At 32.0% G+C, this 22034-nt stretch overlaps 1 protein-coding gene and 1 long non-coding RNA gene across 3 annotated transcripts in view; both read right to left on the bottom strand.

The window, feature by feature from the left end:
• Window positions 1-3561: 3561 nt before the first annotated feature.
• On the bottom strand, window positions 3562-16435 carry LOC145296123 (serine/threonine-protein kinase NIM1-like). Its single transcript, XM_080142274.1, has 3 exons — window positions 15081-16435; window positions 8044-8312; window positions 3562-6006 (listed from the first exon to the last, which is right to left on the bottom strand). Exons 1-3 carry the CDS (start codon window positions 15904-15906, stop codon window positions 5266-5268), a joined length of 1836 nt encoding a protein of 611 aa, XP_079998400.1. The 5' UTR covers window positions 15907-16435; the 3' UTR covers window positions 3562-5265.
• A 2843-nt stretch (window positions 16436-19278) lies between these two features.
• Window positions 19279-22034, bottom strand: part of LOC145296122 (uncharacterized) — a 469746-nt gene continuing 466990 nt past the window's right edge. For both annotated transcript variants that reach the window (XR_013869969.1, XR_013869968.1), the window contains one exon: window positions 19279-20340. This is a non-coding gene — a long non-coding RNA (uncharacterized LOC145296122). The remainder of the gene's footprint in view (window positions 20341-22034) is intronic.

Genomic DNA, 22034 nt, shown 5'->3' with positions numbered 1-22034 from the left:
TACCATTCAAAGATAAGAGCACATGGATACGAGATGAAGAAAATTGTCAATAACTCAGACACACACCTCTCTTGGCACCGAAGACCATGTTCTGTTTAATGTTGAAGATATGGGATGATTGCCAAAGAATTCTATCATTAAAAAAACAAAACTAATAAAAAAATAAAAGCATACTTGGGATACAGCATGCAGAATTGTCAAAAGATAGTAATCCCTGGGAGGATAGTCTCATGACCACAGAACAAGTATTACACTATCACTACAAAAAAAAAAAAAAAGCAAGCGATAATGCCTGGGAGGATAGTCTCAATACAATGCGAGATGCCTTAAGTAAGTTTTCATACTTTTTTTGTACATGCGCTTAAAATTGTCATATACTCTTGAAAATTCAGTATGTTATTGCTATGCATCTTATGAGATGACTAATTTTTATTATTTCAAGTTCAAATGAACAGCTAGAACAGGAATTGGAATACGCCTTACTAAAGTCTGACTGTCACAGCTGGTGAATTTCAAAAATGCAATCTGGACGTGAGGACATTTTAGAAGAATGATATGCAATAAAATTCTGTTTTAAACTTGGAAAAAAATGCCACAAAAACGTATGGAATGCTTCAGACTGCTTCTGTGCCATCTTGCATGAATTGAGCCTCAGTTTTTGTGTGGCATAAGAGATTCAAGAAAGGCAGGGAGTGTGCAAGGGATGATGAGAGGTTGGGAAAGATTAAGGAAGTCAGAACACCAGAGTTGATTAGCCAAATAAAGAATTTCATAGATAAGGACGGTCTCGTGTCTATAGAGACAATAAGTGCACAGTTTGGTGTCAGTGTGGGAACTGTACACACAGTTATTCGTGTGGAACTGAAGATGCAGAAGATTTGCACAAAGTTTGTCCCAATGGTTCTCCATCCTTGTCACAAACTATTAGACCAAGATGGGCATCAAGACAGTTCCTCAACCTCCCTATAGTCTAGACCTTGCTCCCTGTGACTTTTGGTTATTCCATAAACTGAAGGAAAACCTTAGAGGCTGTTGTTATGAGACAATTGAGGAGATGAAAGAAGTTGCGACGGAGGAGATTACTTCGAAGGGGACTAGAGTTTCATGTGTGTACTTTCAATAAAAGTGCTGCTACGGAAAAAGTCTGGAAACTTATTGAAGGTACCTCGTAAAATGGACTCTACGCTACCCTCCCCCCTTCAAAAAGAAAAAAAAGTTAATGTTAATCCCTGGGAGGAGTTTCATGTCCACGGAACAGGCACTATTCTGACATTTTACAGTTAAGGAAAATTCTGTAATGCTTCAGTTTGAAATACAAGGCCATCCCCCCACCCCCAACTGTTACCCATGGAATCTTTAATGAAATCCTTTTTGCAATCCAATTATATTTGGTACAAATAAATTGCAGTGTATGCTTGACTTGTCCACTAAGTTTCATTTACAAATCCCCAACAGTTTTTATGAAATGTAAAATTGTTAATATCTCTGATACACTTCTCTTTCAGCACTGTCTTGATTTTGCCTGTGGTTAGGATTAAGGTTATATATGGCATAAGCACGGTGACACTCTGGGTTCTGTCAGATCACCGAAGTTAAGCAACGTTGAGTCCGGTCATTACTAAAATGGGTGACCATTTTCAATTACTATGCACTGGATGTCATCTTCCCTAATCGGACTGAGAATCAATATATTTCCTATAAACTTGCACTCAGACTCGACATGGCGACAACCATCACAAAAAGTGGTTGAATCATTTTTTTTAAGCTCTTTTCAGTTTAGAATTCGCCTGGGATTATTTTGATAGACATCATCTTTGAGAGTGGGGGTGGGAAAGTTCAATAATATGCTTAGAATGTGAACCTCTGCATAGCAAGCATACGTTTAAAAGATATTGGGTTTCTAAATTTTTGAGATGAGGATTGATAATTTGCATTATTTGGATTATTCGAACTACTGTTCTCATCTTGAGTGTTATTTTCACAATAAGTTTCGGACGATCTAACAACCGATTTTCTTCAGGCGTATTTTGTTGAACTCGGCAATCTACACAAAATTTCAAACAGAACCTTTATTTAACCCACAGGGGTAGCTTGCTCACATTTTGTCAACCATGACTCAGTAGATATATAATTTATTGCATCTAAAACCAAGCTTCTATCTTTACATCATCAACGCTCTGATCCCCATCTGGCATCAATCGAAATGAATGACTCATCTTGGGGAGGCTCCATGTTTCGACAAACTTCTGGGCTTGACCTTCACTCCTGATCTGAAATGGAACACATACATTAAATCTGTGGCCAAGGTCGCTGAAAAAAAATGATGGGATCCTTCTATCGCTCCAGTAGATATTTCACTCTTGATGCAATTCTCTATCTATATAAAAGCCAAGTACGTCCAACGATGGAGTACTCTTGCCACATCTGGGCTGGAGTTTCTAGAAGCAGCTTATTCTGCCTTGACAGATTTCAAAATAGACTTCATAGCCTAATGGGGGATGCCATTTTCTCTTCCCTGCAATCTCTTTCCCACAAAAGAGACGTTGCGAGCCTGTCTCTGCTTTATTGTTATTTTTATGGCAAGTGCTCGTCTGAGCTCCAATCTATGGTCTTCATTGCTTACCTTCACAAGAAACACTGTTTAGCTGAAACCATTACCAATAATTTTCCACACTCATTATCTGTGCCTGAACCAAAACGTAGATTCCATGAACAAGACCTCTTTCTCAGAACTGCACGCCTGTGGAACTCTCTTCCGTTAGTCGGTTTTCCAGCTGACTACAATTTGGTTGTTTTCCAGGTTTGGCCTTTTGGTCGAGATCAAAGTGTAGTATCTGTTCTCCAGATGCTGCACTTGCGTTTCTTGTTCTCTTTCGGTGGAGGATCAGTCCTTCACGACTGAGACAATTTTTTTTTATTTTTGTACCTTTTCTCCACGTTAAAAAACGACCCTGGTGTCTAACTCTGTCCCGTGGGGAGGCATAGTAAATAGGTACAATTTGGTTGTTTTCAAGTCCAACGTAAACAAATTCTTGATGAACCGTCCCATTAAATAATCCAATTTACCAAATTTCTACTACTAACGATGACTAAGAAATTATCCCATTGACTACTGTACACTCAATAATAACCCTTATCCTCGAGTGGCCTCCGAGACTTGATAAGTGGTGATCTCTTTGTAATATATATATATATATATATATACACATTCTGATCCTGGCCTGTGCGAGGTAAGTTATTGTGTGCTGTACCAGCAAGAGCAAATTGTCTGTTGCCATACGAGTTCCTTTTATGTTGAGAATAGTAATATGACCTTGATTTGCTTGTAACCTCTGCTTTATGACCTTGATCGAGTTATTGGCCAACGGTTGACTTGCACGTTAATACAAATACTGGGTAAACTTCATTGCAATGTCCATTGCCTTTTCACACGATTAAGGCAGTTTTTATAGCTAAACTTAGAACTATTCAAGATTTATTTTTTTATAAAAATAAAAAAAAAAAGAAAAAAAAAATTCGGACGATTATAATTTACATTGCTTTGATGATTTTTCAATTTAATTGTTTTTTTTTTTGTTTTGTTTTTTACACGGAAGTCAGCACTTAGTGGCAAACTTCAATAATATGCTTAGAATGTGAACCTCTGCATAGCAAGCATACGTTTAAAAGATATTGGGTTTCTAAATTTTTGAGATGAGGATTAATAATTTGCATTATTTGGATTATTCGAACTACTGTTCTCATCTTGAGTGTTATTTTCACAATAAGTTTCGGACGATCTAACAACCAATTTTCTTCAGGCGTATTTTGTTGAACTTCAGGCGTATTTTGTTGAAGCCATTCGATGATAAGGGTTAATGAGTGTACGATAGTCACTAAGACAAGAGCGTATTAAAAGTTAATGGTGGAAATAAGGTAGAAATGGATTATTTAGGAGGGCGGGGTAAACTCAACAAGAACTTGTTTACATTGGACTTGAAGACAACCATCTTGTAGTCAGCTGGAAAGCAGGCTAGCAGAATGTAGTTCCACAGGTGGGCACTTCTAGGAAAGAAAATCTGTTCATGAAATTTGTGTTTAGATAAATTGTTGATGGTTGTTATAACTAGATGCATGTTTTTCGTGAAGGTTTGGCAAGGGGAGGGGAACCATAGATTGAAGCTCAGTCGAGCACTTGCCCTGAAATTTACGATAGAGCAGAGACAAGTTCGCAACGTCTCTTCTGTAGGAAAGAGGTTGCAGGGAAGAAGAAAAAACGGTATCACCTACTAGGTTTTGAAGCCAGTTTTTAACATTGCCAAGACAGGATAGGGTGCTCTGAACAGTTTCTGTCCAGATATGGCAGCAGTACTTCATTTTAGGACGTATCTGGCTCTTATATAGGTAGAGTTAGATACCTTCTGGAGTAGTAGAATGATGCAACCAATTTTCCAGTAACATTGGCAACAGATTTGATGTAAGTCTTCTCTTTCAAATTTAAACTTGGTAATGGCCGCCTAAGAAGAACAGTTAGCGATGACAAGAAGATTGATTGGTTGTTTTGTTTTATGGCATATCAACCCTTTTCGGGTTATTTTATATAACCCAATTATTTTGGAAATAATATTCATGTTGCATCCAGTTATTTTGTAGAAGGTTTTTATTCTTAAAGCTCTTTGCATCTTCAATCACTGGTTTGTAGTGTTTGGTTGGGTTGTTTTATAGTGGATTTTATAGTTTTTGTTCCCTGCAGAACATGAATGAGTTTTGCAATAGAAGAAGGGAAAACGGTTACAGTATTAATGTTTGGTACATTTTAAGTCAGGAAGTGGGGGAGATAGGAGAAATGGGAAGAAGGAAAAGTTGTTTGTTTTTGGTTTTGCAATGGGAGAAGGAAAAGGGTTACAGTATTAACGTTTGGTATATTTTATGTTAGGAAACCAGTCAGGAAGTGGGGGAGATAGAAAGACGGAAAAAGTGTGGAAAGGTGGGTTTTTGTTTTGGTTTTGCGTAATCAAGTTTTGCAAAAGGAAGTCGAAAAACAAAAAACATCAATGTTAGGTGCATTTCGTCTTGGGAAGCCAATATCTTCAGACAGCCTGATCTGGTAGCACCATCAACAAGATTGAAGTTTACTTGAATCAAATATGCTCGGATAGCATAAACGAGTGTGGATTTTATTAACGATTCCAAGGATAGCATTTGCAGACATCAGGGGGGGGGATCCTCACCCTATTATATTTTTGTTGAACATGCATTGTAAGAATCGATCCGTTCGTGTTCAGTTCAAAGAATAACGCACAGTTTCGAGATGTGTGTCCTCATTTTTTTCCTGTTGTCATGCGGCTTGAATAACCTCGATGAAAACTCTGCCATGGCATAGAGATCTTTCTCCTGATCCCTTTTCTGAACGCGATGCAACATTATGCGATATGCACCTATGATGCAGTTGCGAGTGTTTTTGTTGATTGCCTGCTGGAAATGCTCCTTGGTGATGCCGAGTTGCACGAGGGCCTTCACGGCTTCTTGTTCGTCATCCTTCAAGTCACTTAAATTAGCATTCGGACACAGCCGATACTGCGGAAGGGGTTTTGGAAACGACTCACTGGACAGCCATTCGCTGCTCTTAATCTCTTCAATCGTAAAGCGGTCTTTCGGAAACGATCGGAGGATTCCTCGAATCAGGAAATGGCAACTATCGGAGACAAACATAGGGATTGCATAGGTGCCGGTCAGGATGCATTTCTTCATCCTGGTCACATTCTCAGCACGGAACGGCATGGAGCCAGTCACCATGAAATATAGCAAAATTCCGAGGGCCCAGATGTCGACGAAAGTTCCGTAGTAGGTGTCATCGCGGAAGAGTTCTGGAGCGGCATACGGAGGAGAGCCGCAGAAAGTGTTCAGGGCTTGCTGTTTCGTGCGACACATCGTGCTGAATCCAAAATCTCCGACCTTGACGAGAAATGGGGCAGCATAAAATACGTTTTCAGCCTTTAAGTCTCGATGTATCACGTGGTTGTTGTGCTGGAAAAAGAAAACAAAATAAGTTATAGCAAAAGTAAAACAAAAATTATAAAAATTAATTATAAATCCGACTTCTTATGGGAATCAAGTTTTCTGTCATTACTAAAACCTTAAAAATGGCTATGGGAGATGTGTTATGCTGGCTCGGGTATCCCTAACTGAAAAACAAAAAAAAAACTTTAACGATTCGAAATAATCTTTATTTCTCGACTGCTTGCAAATGGATCTTTCTACAGACCTGGATTAGACACATTTTGGATTTTTAAATTGGATCTATTTATCAAATTATAAATCCGAATTCTTATGAGAACATTGACTCTTATGATCATTTTGTCTTGAAAATACTTAACCACTTCATATTCTTTCATTTCATGGATTTTTAATTTTTGATTAAATTTTTTTATTCATTCATTTCTTTTCTCCATTTTCATGAGCTCTTTGCACTAAAACTTTTTTTTTTTTGCATTTATGACTAGTTTTCATATAATGCGGCTTCAATTTATGCTTCGTGATAATATTCATTTGCTAATATATTTCATGGTTATTGGAAAAAGAAATCAAAATAAGAAAGAAAATGATAAAAATAAATTATTAATCTGATCTTGTCTACAGCCACAATAATATGGAGCTAAAGCTTGGCCGATGTACTTTGAATGATTAAACCTCCAGCCAGTCGAGATGACTTTAATAATATATTTATGCTTTGAAACATAACATGACTGACGGTGATATTATAGTATTGTGTTCCAAAACCAATGCTTATCTTCCATGCCATCAAAAAATATGTTTAAAGGGGAATAACTCTTTTTCACTAAAGTTATCTTCCTTGCTAAAATTATGAGTTATCTGCCCCTGAATCTAACCAGCCAATGAAGAGGAAAATTGAAATGGAGAAATGCTTACCGAAATTATGTGTATAGTAATTATTTCAGTCGTAAAATTATTAATACACTTTTTTTTTTTTTTTGTTGATCTTCATAAAATCGTTTTCATCCATTTATCTATAAAAGTGAACGGGTCTGTGCGTGTACATTTCCCTATGCAATAACTGTCAATTTTCAGTCTACAGACTCGAAATTTGATATACAGGGTACCAAGATTTTGGAAAATCTTTGTGGTCGGTTTTCGGGCAGAAATTTGGCTGTTAAGGGATCAAAGTTCAACGATTTGATATTTGAGAACTCTACCAAACTCCTCTGCCAATTTTGGGTCTAAACACTTGAAATTTTAGATAGAGGTTCCTTGGACATGGATCTAACTTAATAACTTGATTTGAGCCCAAAATAATAAATGTTAAGGGGTCATAATAGGGGTCGAAGTTAAAAAAAATTGACTACTTTTTTTTTTTTTTTTTTGCTCAACATACACCGCCAAACACCCGAGCAACGCCTGGCTGAAATGCTATTTTTTTCATATTTTTGTATTACCATTCACAACCCATTTTAAAAATTTACTCATATTATGCTCTTCTTTAATACTCTACTGGATCCGAGTTGTGCTTGCTGGTCTACAGCCATAATAAAATGGAACCAGATAACCAGTGATATATTATTAGATTTTCAACTAATCCAGGTGATTTGGACAAATGTCAGAAGTAAGACTGGTGCCAATACCGTGTTCACTCTACATCTAGCGATAGTCCACCATCTTGAAAATGCTCTCCTCTGAACAAGAGTATGGATTTAGGCAATTCCATTCTATTGTAGATATCTTTCATTATATGCTAACATTCGAAATGCCCCAAAGACCTGGACAACAAGTTCCATCAACGTTGCCTTTGAGTTATTTTACTTAAAAAATAATATGATGGATTGTGATATTATAGTCTTCATTATTTTTAATTGGATACATAATTCCCCTAAATAATACTACTAATAATAATGTTTTTATATTCAAAGAAAGAAAACTTTTGTATCCTAGTTACTTCCTTGCCAAAAGACAATTTAAAGCATTAACTGGTTTTCTCAGAGTTATCTGCCCCTGGATTTACAAGAGTGGAACAGTTACACAAGAAAAGGGAGAGAACTTATACTTGACCATGTGTTCAACAGCAGAAACAATTTGAGCAAATATGAATTTGGCCTCTGGTTCCGTCATCCGGCCTTCATTGGACAATTTGGTGAAAAGTTCTCCACCAGCCGCATATTCCATAATCAGGTGGACCTTGGCTAATGTCTCCACAACCTCATAGAGGCGGATAATATTTGGATGCCGGAGTTGTTCCATGATTTCTATCTCACGAGATAAGAGACGTTGTGTTTTTAGATCCAAACGAGTCTTGTCTAGAATTTTGATGGCTACTTTTTCTGGAAAAGATGAAATAAAAAAGCTAAATACACAAATAATAGAAAGTGGAGCTTGTTATAAGAGAAAAGAAATTAAAACTAAGTTGAAATTTACAATCAAATTTATTGTTCAACTGAACTGAATACTCCAAAAAAACAATTTACAAAGTTCTTATTCCACGGAGTTTCAAAGAATGCTATTTTTGCTATTCTTCTCATCGGAAAGAAATCAGCAAATTATATTTTTAAGCAATGCTAGAATTTGCTGGTTATGGCATTAAATGAAACTGCAATTTATTATAGTCATAGATTGCAAAAATGTACATGTCCATGACAAAATGTTATATTCCAAAATTCATGATGTTATAATTTATTCCTTTAATTCAGTTGACTTATACAATTCTTGACAGTATCTGTTTCGTAGCGCAAAATCAATCACTTAATTATTATATCAATCAGTGAATCTATTATGCCCTTAACTCATCAGAAGTAGCAACAATCAATACATAACTTAAAATTAATAAATTTACTAATTATTAAATAGAACATTTTGGTGGAAGATTCATAAATTAATTAAAATGGTTAGTACGAATAGTTGGGTTTAATGACTTTGTTTGATAACAATTCAATATGGCGTAATGGAAAAATATAAAGGTATCTGCAGCTTGTCTTCCAATTTTCGGATTTTAATCATGTCAAATCACATTTCAATTCTTTCGACGGATTGATTGTTGCTATTTCTTCTGATGAGTTAAGGGCATAATAGATTCACTGATTGATATAATAATTAAGGGATTGATTTTGCGCTACGAAACAGATACTGTCAAGAATTGTATAAGTCAACTGAATTAAAGGAATAAATTATAAGATGGTCAACATCATGAATTTTGGAATATAACATTGTCATTTATTCTCTCTCTCTCTCTCTCTCTCTCTATATATATATATATATATATATATATATATACATACGAGCAAACAGTTAATAAAACATGTTAAAAAACACTTTGAAATGAGTTAAAAACATATTTAATCTAAAAAGGAAACACTAGATAAGTGGATAATCCTTGATCCGCGGAGTTTCGAAGAAATACTTTCCTTCTCATCAGAGGGTAGGAATTAGCAAAATGCGGGATCGGATTTTGCATGCAAAAGTATTTGATGAAACAACAAGTAAGTCAAAGATCTTACTTGAAAACAAAAAAAGTGAAGCAGAGGGAATATAGTGAAGAAAAAGGTGATTACACATGAATGGATAGTCTGGTGGAAGATAAATAATATTTTTATTTTATATATATATATATATATATATATATATATATATAAATTTTATTTGTGACTGATTCAATAGGAAAAAATTGCTTAGAGTTAAATATAATAATCAATGATACAGTGTAACTCCGATATAAGAGATTTCTTCTCTTGTCCCTACAACTCTCTTATATCCGGGTCACACTGTACATCAACACAGGCTCTAATTTGGGATCAGGAAAAAAAAAAAATCTCTTATATCCGTTTCTCTTATATTCGGTCGGGTCTCTTATATCCGGGTTATATTGTATAAGGAAATAAGTAGTTAGAATTATATTCCTCTCTATATCTGTGTGTGTGTGTGTGTGTGTGTGTTTTTTAATGCATCATTTTTTTCTGTATATTTGTATTAAGTGGTGAGTCATCCTGCCTTTGTAAGCAGAAGTGAATTGGGAAAGAATTGTTCATTACAAATGAGTCGTAGGTGAAAGGGTTGGTTGGTTGTTTTTGTTTTACGGCATATCAACCCTTTTCAGGTTATTTAATGCCGAATCCAAAGATTTTGAAGAAAATTTTTTTAATAGAGTATATTTGTTGTTTCTTTTTAACCCATAAAATATATATTTCTATATATAGAATATATATTTCTATATATATATATATATATATATATATTTAACCCATGTTTTCTATATATAGAATATATATAGAATATATATATTATATATATATATAGAATATATATATTATATAGATATAGAATATATATATTATATAGATATAGAATATATATATTATTTTGTTTTCTATATATAGAATATATATATTTCTCTATATATATATTTAACCCATGTTTCTATTTAACCCATAGTTGGGACCCTAACAGGTACTACCACTCCGGGTCAGAGTGGACCTGGGAGCAATAGCAATTAAAGGGTGGTTGCACACTCTCCAAAGCCCACAAGCTGGGAGCCTCACCACTGGATATAGTTTAAGGTCATATCCAGGACCAGGTGAAAGGGAAAAGCAATGCAATGACAAAATGAAATAATTACAGTGAATCACGGCAATGAAATATTTGCACCGTTCCTAACTGAGAAAGTCACAGTAGAAAATATTAAGGTTCGTTATGACTTGTTTTCAATAGTTACTCTCTTCAGAAACAATGTAGCAATTTATAATTGCAAATAAAATCGAGTGGTGATAGCCAGAAAACATGCAGTGAATATTGGCAGGTAGTGTGACCATTTTCGATTCATATATGGAGGCAGCATTTGTGAAACTCTACTTGTATTTTGTAAAGGGGAAAATGCTTCTATTTTATTATACATAGAGAAGAGATAATTGCATATACTAATAAACATATCACAGAATAGTTCTTAAAAATAAGGTTTTAATGGCATTAGTCTATTTATTTATGTACTTATTGGTATATATTTTAAAATTATTAATATTACTAGCAGTGCTCGTCGAAATTCCATGGAATGACGAATATATTTAATTAACAAGTATATTTTGATAAAGCTGATATTTTTCTGAATGGTGAATTTATAGCTGCTAGAAATATCTATAAATCGTGCAATCGTTGAATGAATAAAGAGAGTCAAGGTCATTCCGGGACATCTAGGTCACTTGTTTGATCTCGTTTTCAGCCAGGACAAAAACAGCTTCCCCAGAACGTTTAAATCGTGCATTCATAGATTCAAAGGAGATTTTGATAAACCTCTGACCCATCGATGCAATGTTGCATCCTTGCACATTTTTGTACCAGTATTTAGTGGTTTTCATACAAAGTAAATTTCACAGTGTATAAGGATTATTTGATACTGGAGATATTCATAATCGTAGCCTATTTCTAAAAGAGTGGAGATATAACATATGAGAAATATTTGGAATCAAATCTTCCTTTCAGATCATTTGAACACATAGCAAGTTTTAATCTCCCCTCCATCATTTTGGAGAAATATATTGATGTAAATAACTCCAGACAAGGCATTAAGCCACTTGATGTAAGGAGCTAAAAAAATTACTTCAAGATCAAAAACTTGTCAATGATAAGTGTTAGATGGAACAGATTCTAACCCAGAAAACAGCAATTCTTCCCTCTTTGTCAGAAACATCATTTCTAGAATGCGAGGACTAAAGGACAAAATAAAGGAAGTGAGAGTAATGCAGATGCTGAAAATAAACCAAGGATCCACCTTCTACTGTCCTTTATATATACTATATATATATATATATATATATATATATAGTCATCCACATACAGTACTGTTTCGCAGCTCATCAGTGCAACTAGACAAGCAACTACCTCAAGCCAGGATTAAAACTCAATCGCATGAATGGCTGTCAGAGCTTCTAACCATTGCGCTATATGGCTGCTGCTGTGTGGTCAGCGAATTAACAGTGTTTTGACACTGTCCAAATACCTAAGCTCAATTTGTTTACACAAATATGTTAATGGTAATTTGTATATCACTTCCCAATATGCTCAACCTAAGATAGGGAGCATTATATATATATATATATATATATATATTTGTTTTTTTTTTTTTTTTTTTTTTTTTAACACTAGATACAGTTAAATAGTAGCTTCACCTCGAAGCTCATTTTTATTTATTAGAAAGGTGCCCATAATTTATTTGGACGTATATAACATTTTATTTATTTTTATTATTTTTTAGAACAGTAATCTATGTACATGCATGTTTTAAGGTAACTACCTCTCGTCAGCGTAGCTTGACTGTTTCTAGGAATCGAACACCAGACCATTTGTATCACAGTCCGGCGCGTTAACCGTTCTGCTACGAACTCCTAGATGACGTTTACTGTTTATTTTTATCGCTTATAAATTTAGATTTGTTGTTGTAGTTGAACGGTTAACGCGCCGGACTGTGATACACATGGTCTAGAGTTTGATTCCTAGAAACAGTCAAGCTACGCTGATGAGAGGTAGTTACCTTGAAACACGCGTGTACAGAGATTACTGTTTTAAAAATAATAAAAATAAATAATATATATGTGTGTGTGTGTGTGTGTGTGTAAAATAAAGGATAATGAATTATTTCTTTCACTTGACAAATTGGTAAACAACTTCCTGCAATGTCTAAAAATGTTTGGTTTTGTGGAAGAATCCATGGAGAGAAAGGTGATGGAGACGGAAATGTCTCTTTATTTTTTTTTTTTTTTGGTTTTTGCTCTCTGAGAGAATAAGAATAAAAGACCAGAAGAGCAACGAAAGAAGAACGTTGCATATGGCGACGACGGAGGACAACAGAATCAATAAAACTTGTGTTCTTCCATTACGAAATTTGAGTCTAAAATCTACAGTCGCCGAAAATTATTGATTAAATAAAAAAAAAAAAGGCCAAACAATTGCAGCTGTTGAGATATGAATTTGCTGTCAGTGTTTTTGATTAAGATGGTTCAAAAATGGCGGCTAGAAGTTTGTCATCTTGGTTTTGTGTGGATGGAATTGAGAGTGGGGGTAGGAGGGTGATGGGGGAAGTGGGAGGGATGAATGAGATGCAGATTGGAAAAGATGGTGGGGGGATAAAAAGGATAAGGAGTAAAGAAAAGAGAAAGAATGGAAAGAGAACTGAGAGAAAAAAAGAATGAGAAGAATGGAGTAGAAAGAAAGAGGAAAGAGAAGAATGGAGTAGAAAGAAAGAGGAAAGAGAAGAATGGAGTAGAAAGAAAGAGGAAAGAGAAGAATGGAGTAGAAAGAAAGAGGAAAGAGAAGAATGGAGTAGAAAGAAAGGAAGAAAGAAAAGACAAAAAAAATAGTATTTTGGTTATTGTATAGATGGTTTTAAGATTGGGGTGGGGTAGAGGAGTGATGAGTAGAAAAGGATGAAGAAGGGAGGAATGAACGAGATGTAGATTGGAAAAGATGCTGAAGGATAAAAAAGATAAGGGAAAAGAAAGAGAGTAAAAAAGAAAAAGAATGGAAAGAGAACGAGAGAAAAAATAATGAGAATAAAAGAGGCAACAAAAGAAGGAGAATAAAAGAGAAAAAGAAGAGGAAGTTAAAGAAAAGAGAATGAAAGAAAGAGGGAAAAGAAAAAAGAGAAAGAATTATAAAAAGGAAGAACAAAAGAGAAAGAATAAGAAAAGAGACAAGAAGGATAAAAAGGAGAAGAAAAAAGAGGGAGGAGAAAAAGAGAAGGAAGAAGGAGAATAAAAACAAAGGAAAGAGGAAGAAGAGAAATGATCAGAGAAAAGACAAGAGAAAATTGGAAAGAAAAAAAGGAAGAACAAAGAAAAGCAGCAGAGTGAAGGAAAGGAAAATGGAAGAATAGAGAAAGATAGAGAGAAAGAAGAATAAGAAAAAAAAATGAAAGAAGATGAGTGAAATTAAAAGAGAAAGAAAAAGTGTAGAAGAAAAAATAAAAAGTGAAAGTGGAAAGGATGAAAAGATAAATAAAAAAGAGAAAAGGATAGAAAGAGAAACAAAGAGAAAGAAATATAGGGAAAGAAAAAGAATGAAAAAATTTAAAAATGAAAAAAAAAGACAAAAATGAAAAACAGGAAAAAGGAAAAATACAAAAAAATAAAAATAAAACAAAATAAAATAATTAAAAAAGACAAGAACAAAAAGGGAAAAAATAAAGAACAAGAAAAAAAAAAAAAACGAGAAAGAAAGGACAAAAGAAAATAAAAAATAAAAGTAAAAAAAAAAATGTGGAAAAATAAAATAAAAACAGAAGAAAAATGTAAATAAACAAATGAATATATCTGAGGAAAAAATAAATAATAATTAAATAAAGTTTAAAAAAAGCTTGAAAAATAAAACTAATTTTCACAAAAAGTTTACAATAAAAAAGTACAGTTAAAAAAGGCTTGAAACAAGACTTACATTTGATTAAAAAAATGAAAAAGAAACATGAAAAAAGACAAAAATGAAAAAAAATGGAAAATAACACAAAAATGAAAAAAACACAAAAATGAAAAAAAAAAACACAAAAATGAAAAAAAAACACAAAAATGAAAAAAAACACAAAAATGAAAAAAACACAAAAATGAAAAAAACACAAAAATGAAAAAAACACAAAAATGAAAAAAAAACACAAAAATGAAAAAAAAACACAAAAATGAAACAAAAACACAAAAATGAAAAAAAAACACAAAAATGAAAAAAAAACACAAAAATGAAAAAAAAACACAAAAATGAAAAAAAACACAAAAATGAAAAAAAAAACACAAAAATGAAAAAAAAACACAAAAATGAAAAAAAAAAAAAAAAGACAAGAATGAAAAATAGCAAAAATAAAAAAAAACAATAAACAAAAAATAAAACAAAAAAGAAAAAAAACAGAAAATAAAGAAAAGAGAAAAAACGAAAGAGAAAAGAAATGAAAGTAAAAATTAAAAAAAATTTGAAGAAAAATAAAATAAAAATAGAATAAACATGTAAACAATGAAAAAATAAAACCATTTAAAGTTCACGATAAAAAAGGAAAATAAAAAATCTTGAAATAAATAATCAATCTTCACAAAAGAAGAAAAGTTTAAAAAAGGACTTAAAACAAGACTTACCTTTGACTAATGTATGAAGTCCTAGTTTGACAGATGAGAAATTGCCACTTCCAAGTTCCCCGCGAATCCGATAAAGACCAATTCTTTTACCTAGTGAAAGTTCACGTATCGATTTGGGATTAGTTTCTAAATCTATTGTCAATCTCTCATAAGCAGTCACCCGGCGTTCAGGCGGATGTGGCACTGACTGAGTTGACAAACCCGGATGACAGCATTCTGACCGTGACCAGCGTGTCGACGACGACAGGCTGTTCATGGTATTTGTCCGTGCGGTCAGTGACGAAGAAGAGATGATCGAAGTTGTAGCTTGGGAAACACATTTTACTTTCGTCGAACTGTGACCATCAGCAATGAAATTAAAATGGCTACGTTTGATATTGTGGTTGGCCGGATTGATCATCGATGTCGAGGAAGAAGAGGTGACATTGTTGGTGACGCTTGCAAGCGGGTTTGCAACAATTATTGTGTTCTTTACGCAGCTAGCACTTTTGCTGTTTGAACGCGTGTAAATCTTTGCGTTGGCGTTGTTGTATTTCTTGGCGACAAACAAGTCGGAAACACGTCTATTATTATCTGTCTCTGCATTTTGGTTTATGTAATCGATATTGTTTGGTCTTAATTCGGTGATTGTAGTTGTGGTCGTTGGTGGCATTAGAGAGGCCGTCGTCGTAGTCACTCCTGTAGTTAGTTCGGCTGCTGGTGTCGGAGATGGTTTTAGAGTGGTAACATTCAGACCCATGACTTTTACTTCATCCTCGCTGCAATCGATAGTGGTGTCATTGCCATTGTTGTCAGTAACGTTTTGATTTTGTTCATAGCCCTGCATTCTTGTAGCAGACTAGGCATAACTGTAAACCATAATTCTTGTGCATATTCCATAAGAGGCTCGAAAAGTAAATCGACCATCAAGCTGATCAAGGAACTTATCTCCCTTGCTTTAATTTAAAATAAGTCATCCCTTTGCTGATTTTTTATTTCAGTTGATTATTTTAACATTATTTTCTTGCAAATAATTGCTACAATAATAACCAATGAAAATTTGTTTGCTTAAATGTATTTGGGGTTTGATTTTGAAAGTTTGACCAGATAACTTTATATGTGACATAATTAACATGGAAGTAAATAGATAATCAAAGTGATAACGATTTACCTCCCTTTTTGGCGATTATCTCTTCCAAAATTTGTTTTTGAATATAAATAACTATATATGGTAATCTGTTTCTATCTGTAATTATTAGAAGAAAAAACGTAATGAAAGTTGCCAATAACATGGTGCAACAATGACAAGTGAAAATTGGCTAGTCAAAAACAAAGTTTAATTTGTTTGCTTAAATGTATTTGGGGGTCTGACTTTAAAAATCCGAACAGATAACTTTATATGTAAAATAGTCAACAAGTTTTTTTTTTTTTTTTTAATTCAAAACTACAAATTTTGTTGCAATTTAATTTGGTAAGAAATGTAATTTTATTCTTCAACTTGCTTGAATATGGAATTTGGTGTGATTGCTTTGTTTATGTTTTCTTTGCTTTTTTTTTTTTTTTGCAAGTAATCTATATTCCTGTAGTTCTTAGCAGAAAGTCTGATTGTTGCTTTTAGTGGATTATTTTAACATTATTTTACTGACAATAACATGATAGAACAATAGCAAATAAAAATTGGCTAGTCAAATGAAAAATTTAATTTGTTAGCTTATATTCTTTGAATATAAATAACTATAAATGGTAATCTACGTTTCTATCGGTCATTGTTAGCAAATGGCAAATGAAAATTGGCTAGTTAAAAAAAGTCTGATTTTTTAAATACAAAAGCATTCAAGCATTAAAACCTAGTTGTACCTACCAAAACATTGCAAGGAATGCAACGAAGCCATTTTAATAAAAACTTTTTATTTGTTTGCACGTTTTTTTTAAGCTTATACAAAAAAAAAAAAAAAATTTAGTTGCAGGAGAGACAACTCTAATTAAATTCTTTGATTAAATACATAATCTTACCCTCTTGCTGATTTCAACTTTTCTGTGATTAGTTGAAAGTCTAGCTCAGACTAAGTCATTTTTAAAATAAATTGAAGTACGTTATTATATTACCAAGAACATGGCATAACGATAACAAATGAAAACTGGCTTGTCAGAAAGAAAATTTGATTTGTCAGGTTAAATGCTACTTAATTCCACCTTTTTAAAATCTAGTCAAAATAAATCCATTTATATATATTTATATAAATTTAATATTTTTAATAAATAATTAAATTTTTTTTTTATAAATTATTTAATATGTTTTTAAATAATTTATATGCACATATATTTAAAAAATAATTATACCCACATTTTTTTTAGAGAACTCAAAAATTTCAATTACAACCTCGACAGGTGAAATTTCGATCTTGCAAATCAATGATTGCATTAATTGTTTAATAGTCTGCATGAATTTAAAAAACAATATGAATGCACACTGGAGTTTTATTTTTTTTAGGTGCTACTGGAAAATTAAATCTGCTTGAAATATTCATGTTTACTCAATATTTTTTATTTTTTGCAAAATTTTATTAGCTTAATTTTAAAATGCAATGCTTAAAAATAATCAACCTTGTCTCATTTAACAGTTTTTATGGTTTATGAATGCATGTGTTTTGGAGAGTAAATCTCAAAGAGAACTAAAAACAAGGATTGTAACAAGTAGGTTTGTCTTTTTCTTATCGATTAGTTTTGTCTTCTTTTTCTTATCGATTAATTTTGTCTTCTTTTTCTTATCAATTAATTTTGTCTTCTTTTTCTTATCAATTAATTTTGTCTTCTTTTTCTTATCGATTAGTTTTGTCTTTTTCTTATCGATTAGTTTTGTCTTCTTTTTCTTATCAATTAATTTTGTCTTCTTTTTCTTATCAATTAATTTTGTCTTCTTTTTCTTATCGATTAGTTTTGTCTTCTTTTTCTTATCGATTAGTTTTGTCTTCTTTTTCTTATCGATTAATTTTGTCTTTTTCTTATCGATTAGTTTTGTCTTTTTCTTATCAATTAATTTTGTCTTCTTTTTCTTATCGATTAATTTTGTCTTCTTTTTCTTATCAATTAATTTTGTCTTCTTTTTCTTATCGATTAATTTTGTCTTCTTTTTCTTATCGATTAATTTTGTCTTCTTTTTCTTATCAATTAATTTTGTCTTCTTTTTCTTATCAATTAATTTTGTCTTCTTTTTCTTATCGATTAGTTTTGTCTTCTTTTTCTTATCGATTAGTTTTGTCTTCTTTTTCTTATCGATTAATTTTGTCTTTTTCTTATCGATTAGTTTTGTCTTTTTCTTATCAATTAATTTTGTCTTCTTTTTCTTATCGATTAATTTTGTCTTCTTTTTCTTATCAATTAATTTTGTCTTCTTTTTCTTATCGATTAATTTTGTCTTCTTTTTCTTATCAATTAATTTTGTCTTCTTTTTCTTATCAATTAATTTTGTCTTCTTTTTCTTATCGATTAATTTTGTCTTCTTTTTCTTATCGATTAATTTTGTCTTCTTTTTCTTATCAATTAATTTTGTCTTCTTTTTCTTATCAATTAATTTTGTCTTCTTTTTCTTATCAATTAATTTTGTCTTCTTTTTCTTATCAATTAATTTTGTCTTCTTTTTCTTATCAATTAATTTTGTCTTCTTTTTCTTATCAATTAATTTTGTCTTCTTTTTCTTATCAATTAATTTTGTCTTCTTTTTCTTATCAATTAATTTTGTCTTCTTTTTCTTATCAATTAATTTTGTCTTCTTTTTCTTATCGATTAATTTTGTCTTCTTTTTCTTATCAATTAATTTTGTCTTCTTTTTCTTATCAATTAATTTTGTCTTCTTTTTCTTATCGATTAATTTTGTCTTCTTTTTCTTATCGATTAATTTTGTCTTCTTTTTCTTATCAATTAATTTTGTCTTCTTTTTCTTATCAATTAATTTTGTCTTCTTTTTCTTATCAATTAATTTTGTCTTCTTTTTCTTATCAATTAATTTTGTCTTCTTTTTCTTATCGATTAATTTTGTCTTCTTTTTCTTATCGATTAATTTTGTCTTCTTTTTCTTATCAATTAATTTTGTCTTCTTTTTCTTATCAATTAATTTTGTCTTCTTTTTCTTATCAATTAATTTTGTCTTCTTTTTCTTATCAATTAATTTTGTCTTCTTTTTCTTATCAATTAATTTTGTCTTCTTTTTCTTATCGATTAATTTTGTCTTCTTTTTCTTATCAATTAATTTTGTCTTCTTTTTCTTATCGATTAATTTTGTCTTCTTTTTCTTATCGATTAATTTTGTCTTCTTTTTCTTATCGATTAGTTTTGTCTTCTTTTTCTTATCGATTAATTTTGTCTTCTTTTTCTTATCGATTAATTTTGTCTTCTTTTTCTTATCGATTAATTTTGTCTTCTTTTTCTTATCGATTAATTTTGTCTTCTTTTTCTTATCGATTAGTTTTGTCTTTTTCTTATCAATTAGTTTTGTCTTTTTCTTATCAATTAGTTTTGTCTTCTTTTACTTGCATAAAGGAGATGAGCTTTGATAATAAAAGTATCGTTTTTGTTGGCTTTGAATACTTTTTTGTTTGTTTTTTTGAAATTTCAAAACATATTTGAATTAAATTGACATTTTTTCCTTATGTTCTGATGCCAAACTGCACTTGGTAGTTCCAATGACAATCCACTTCAAGAAAGATGGCATCAGAAAGCAGGAGATAAAAATTCTCTTTGGATTCCAGGTCCGTCAACTGATGCATCTTGAATTTTTGTTAAATTAAGCACCAAGACCAAAAAATAATTCCAAGACAAAGAAAAGAAATCCCAAATGAGTACAGGACTCATCTGATGATTTTTTTTTTTGTGGGGTAGAATTCAAGCCGTTTGGAAAAAAAAAAGACGCGATAGATGTAGATGCAGGAGGACGAAAGCAATCATGCAAATGTCTGTGTGACGAAGTGAATAACGATTGGCTAAAAAAAACAACCAATCAAATAATCAATATTCTGTTCAATGTTTAGCTCAACACATGTACAAAAATAAGTTTCCGCATGTAAAACTGAACAAAGATAAAAGTTGTCAGCATCCATCAAGGATGTCTGGAGAATTCACAATGGCATTTGCTGATTTTGCGGCGATGGCTTGAAGTATAAACATTAGAGATAATGCTGTGAAGCTGCTGGAGGCCCGGGTTCAAGTTGAGAGGGGGGGTCGTTAAAAATTGAAGCGGATCTCAGTAGAAATTGTGGTGTTATGGAGATGGAGAGTAATACCAATTCTGCAAAAAAAAAAAAAAAAGATTTAGAGGAATATATAGATATACTTATAATTAGAGCTAGGACAACAGCATATTCTTTTCATTGTGTTGACTCTCGAGTGTGTATCCGTGTATATTTTATATGCTTTTATATAGAGTAAAGTGGTTCTCAGTTGATTAACTGTCTAACTGTGTCGGATATATACCAGAGAGTTAAAAGAATGAAAAGAATATGCTGTTGTCACAGCCCTAGTTATTAGTATTAGTTGTTGGTATCGTTGATTGGAACCGGAATGAGGAATCAGAAAAATTAGAGCCTTTCGAGGGATCAGAATTGTAAAAATTGGTGCCTAATAACTAGGGCTATGACAACCGGAGATTCTTTTCATTGTTTTGACTCTCGAGTATATATCTGACACAGTCAATTAATCGAGAACCACATCACTCAATATAAAAACGTATTAGACATCAACGCATACACACTCGAAAGTCAAAACAATGAAAAGAATATTACCAATCATTAAAAAGATTCTTTTATTTATTTTTTTTGTTTAAATTTTTAAATTTTTATTGCTGGTATTAATGATAAAATAATAAAAATTTACAGAAAATCTAAAATTTGTAGATCATCAACAAGTCACCCGGCATTGCCCGGTCATAAAAAAGGCTTAAATATGATACTTTAATTTATGCAGATTTCATATTTATTATTATTATTATTATTATTATTATTATATTGTACCCAATATATAGTAGTCATTTACAGCTAAAATCGAAAATAAAACACCCCAGTGTTATTCATTACCATCTGAACTAACGATAGCTGGATATCAAAACTGCAAAATTTAATCAACTTTAACGCATAAATGTATATTTGCGCATGCGTAGAAGAGCACTTTAAGTTGACTTATGCCTGCCAAGTTCCAATTTTTTTCCAATTTTGACCTTTTAGCAGCTATTTTTACTGGCAAAAAAAACAAATCGAATTTGTTTCACAGATCTAAATCTCATATATATCAAGTTTCAAGTCTATGTTGGATATTGATTGGACAATGCTGGGTATCCTGATCTATTATTATTATTATTAGAAAAATAACATTTTCTGATTTTGGAAAATGTGTATTTACAACTTGGAGTTTAACTCAGAAATAAAATAAATAAAATCGATTTAGGAATTTTAATGTAGATTGGAATTTGGTTAAGTAAACAAGATTTTAGCTTATGTGAGCGACACGTGATTTGGTCTGTTTTACGGACGTAATAGTCAGTTAAAGATCAAGCTAATGAGTTGGCAAGAAATGTGTTAGTGAACCCTGTTGGAAGCATAAAGGGTAACAAATGAAAATGTAGAAAGAGACTCAGCATGCCAAACTCCAACAAGGGAATCCATAAGACGAATAAAACTCGTGTAAAATATAACTCATTGCTATGGTGTCCTTTTATGGTTTGAACAAATAAGAAGGTATGTGATTTTTTTTGTTCTGAGACAAACAGACATATTGTTATCGTTTGATTGAAAGAAAATGTCTAGAAAAGTTTGTGCGTCACGTTTGTTAACTACGTGTATTTTTGAAGAAGCGACTGCACACACAACGGACATTTTATATACATGCAGGACACAATGAATATTTCTGTATGCACACATTCATTAGATATCAAAGACACTGTCATACACACCACTAAACGATTGACACAAGTAAAAAATACAAATTTAT

Source organism: Euprymna scolopes, chromosome 16 (genome assembly GCF_053919585.1).
Source record: "Euprymna scolopes isolate OS-2025 chromosome 16, ASM5391958v1, whole genome shotgun sequence".
NCBI lineage: Eukaryota > Metazoa > Mollusca > Cephalopoda > Sepiida > Sepiolidae > Euprymna > Euprymna scolopes.
Note: the sequence above shows the minus strand (reverse complement) of the source record. Positions and strands in the feature narration are given on the sequence as shown.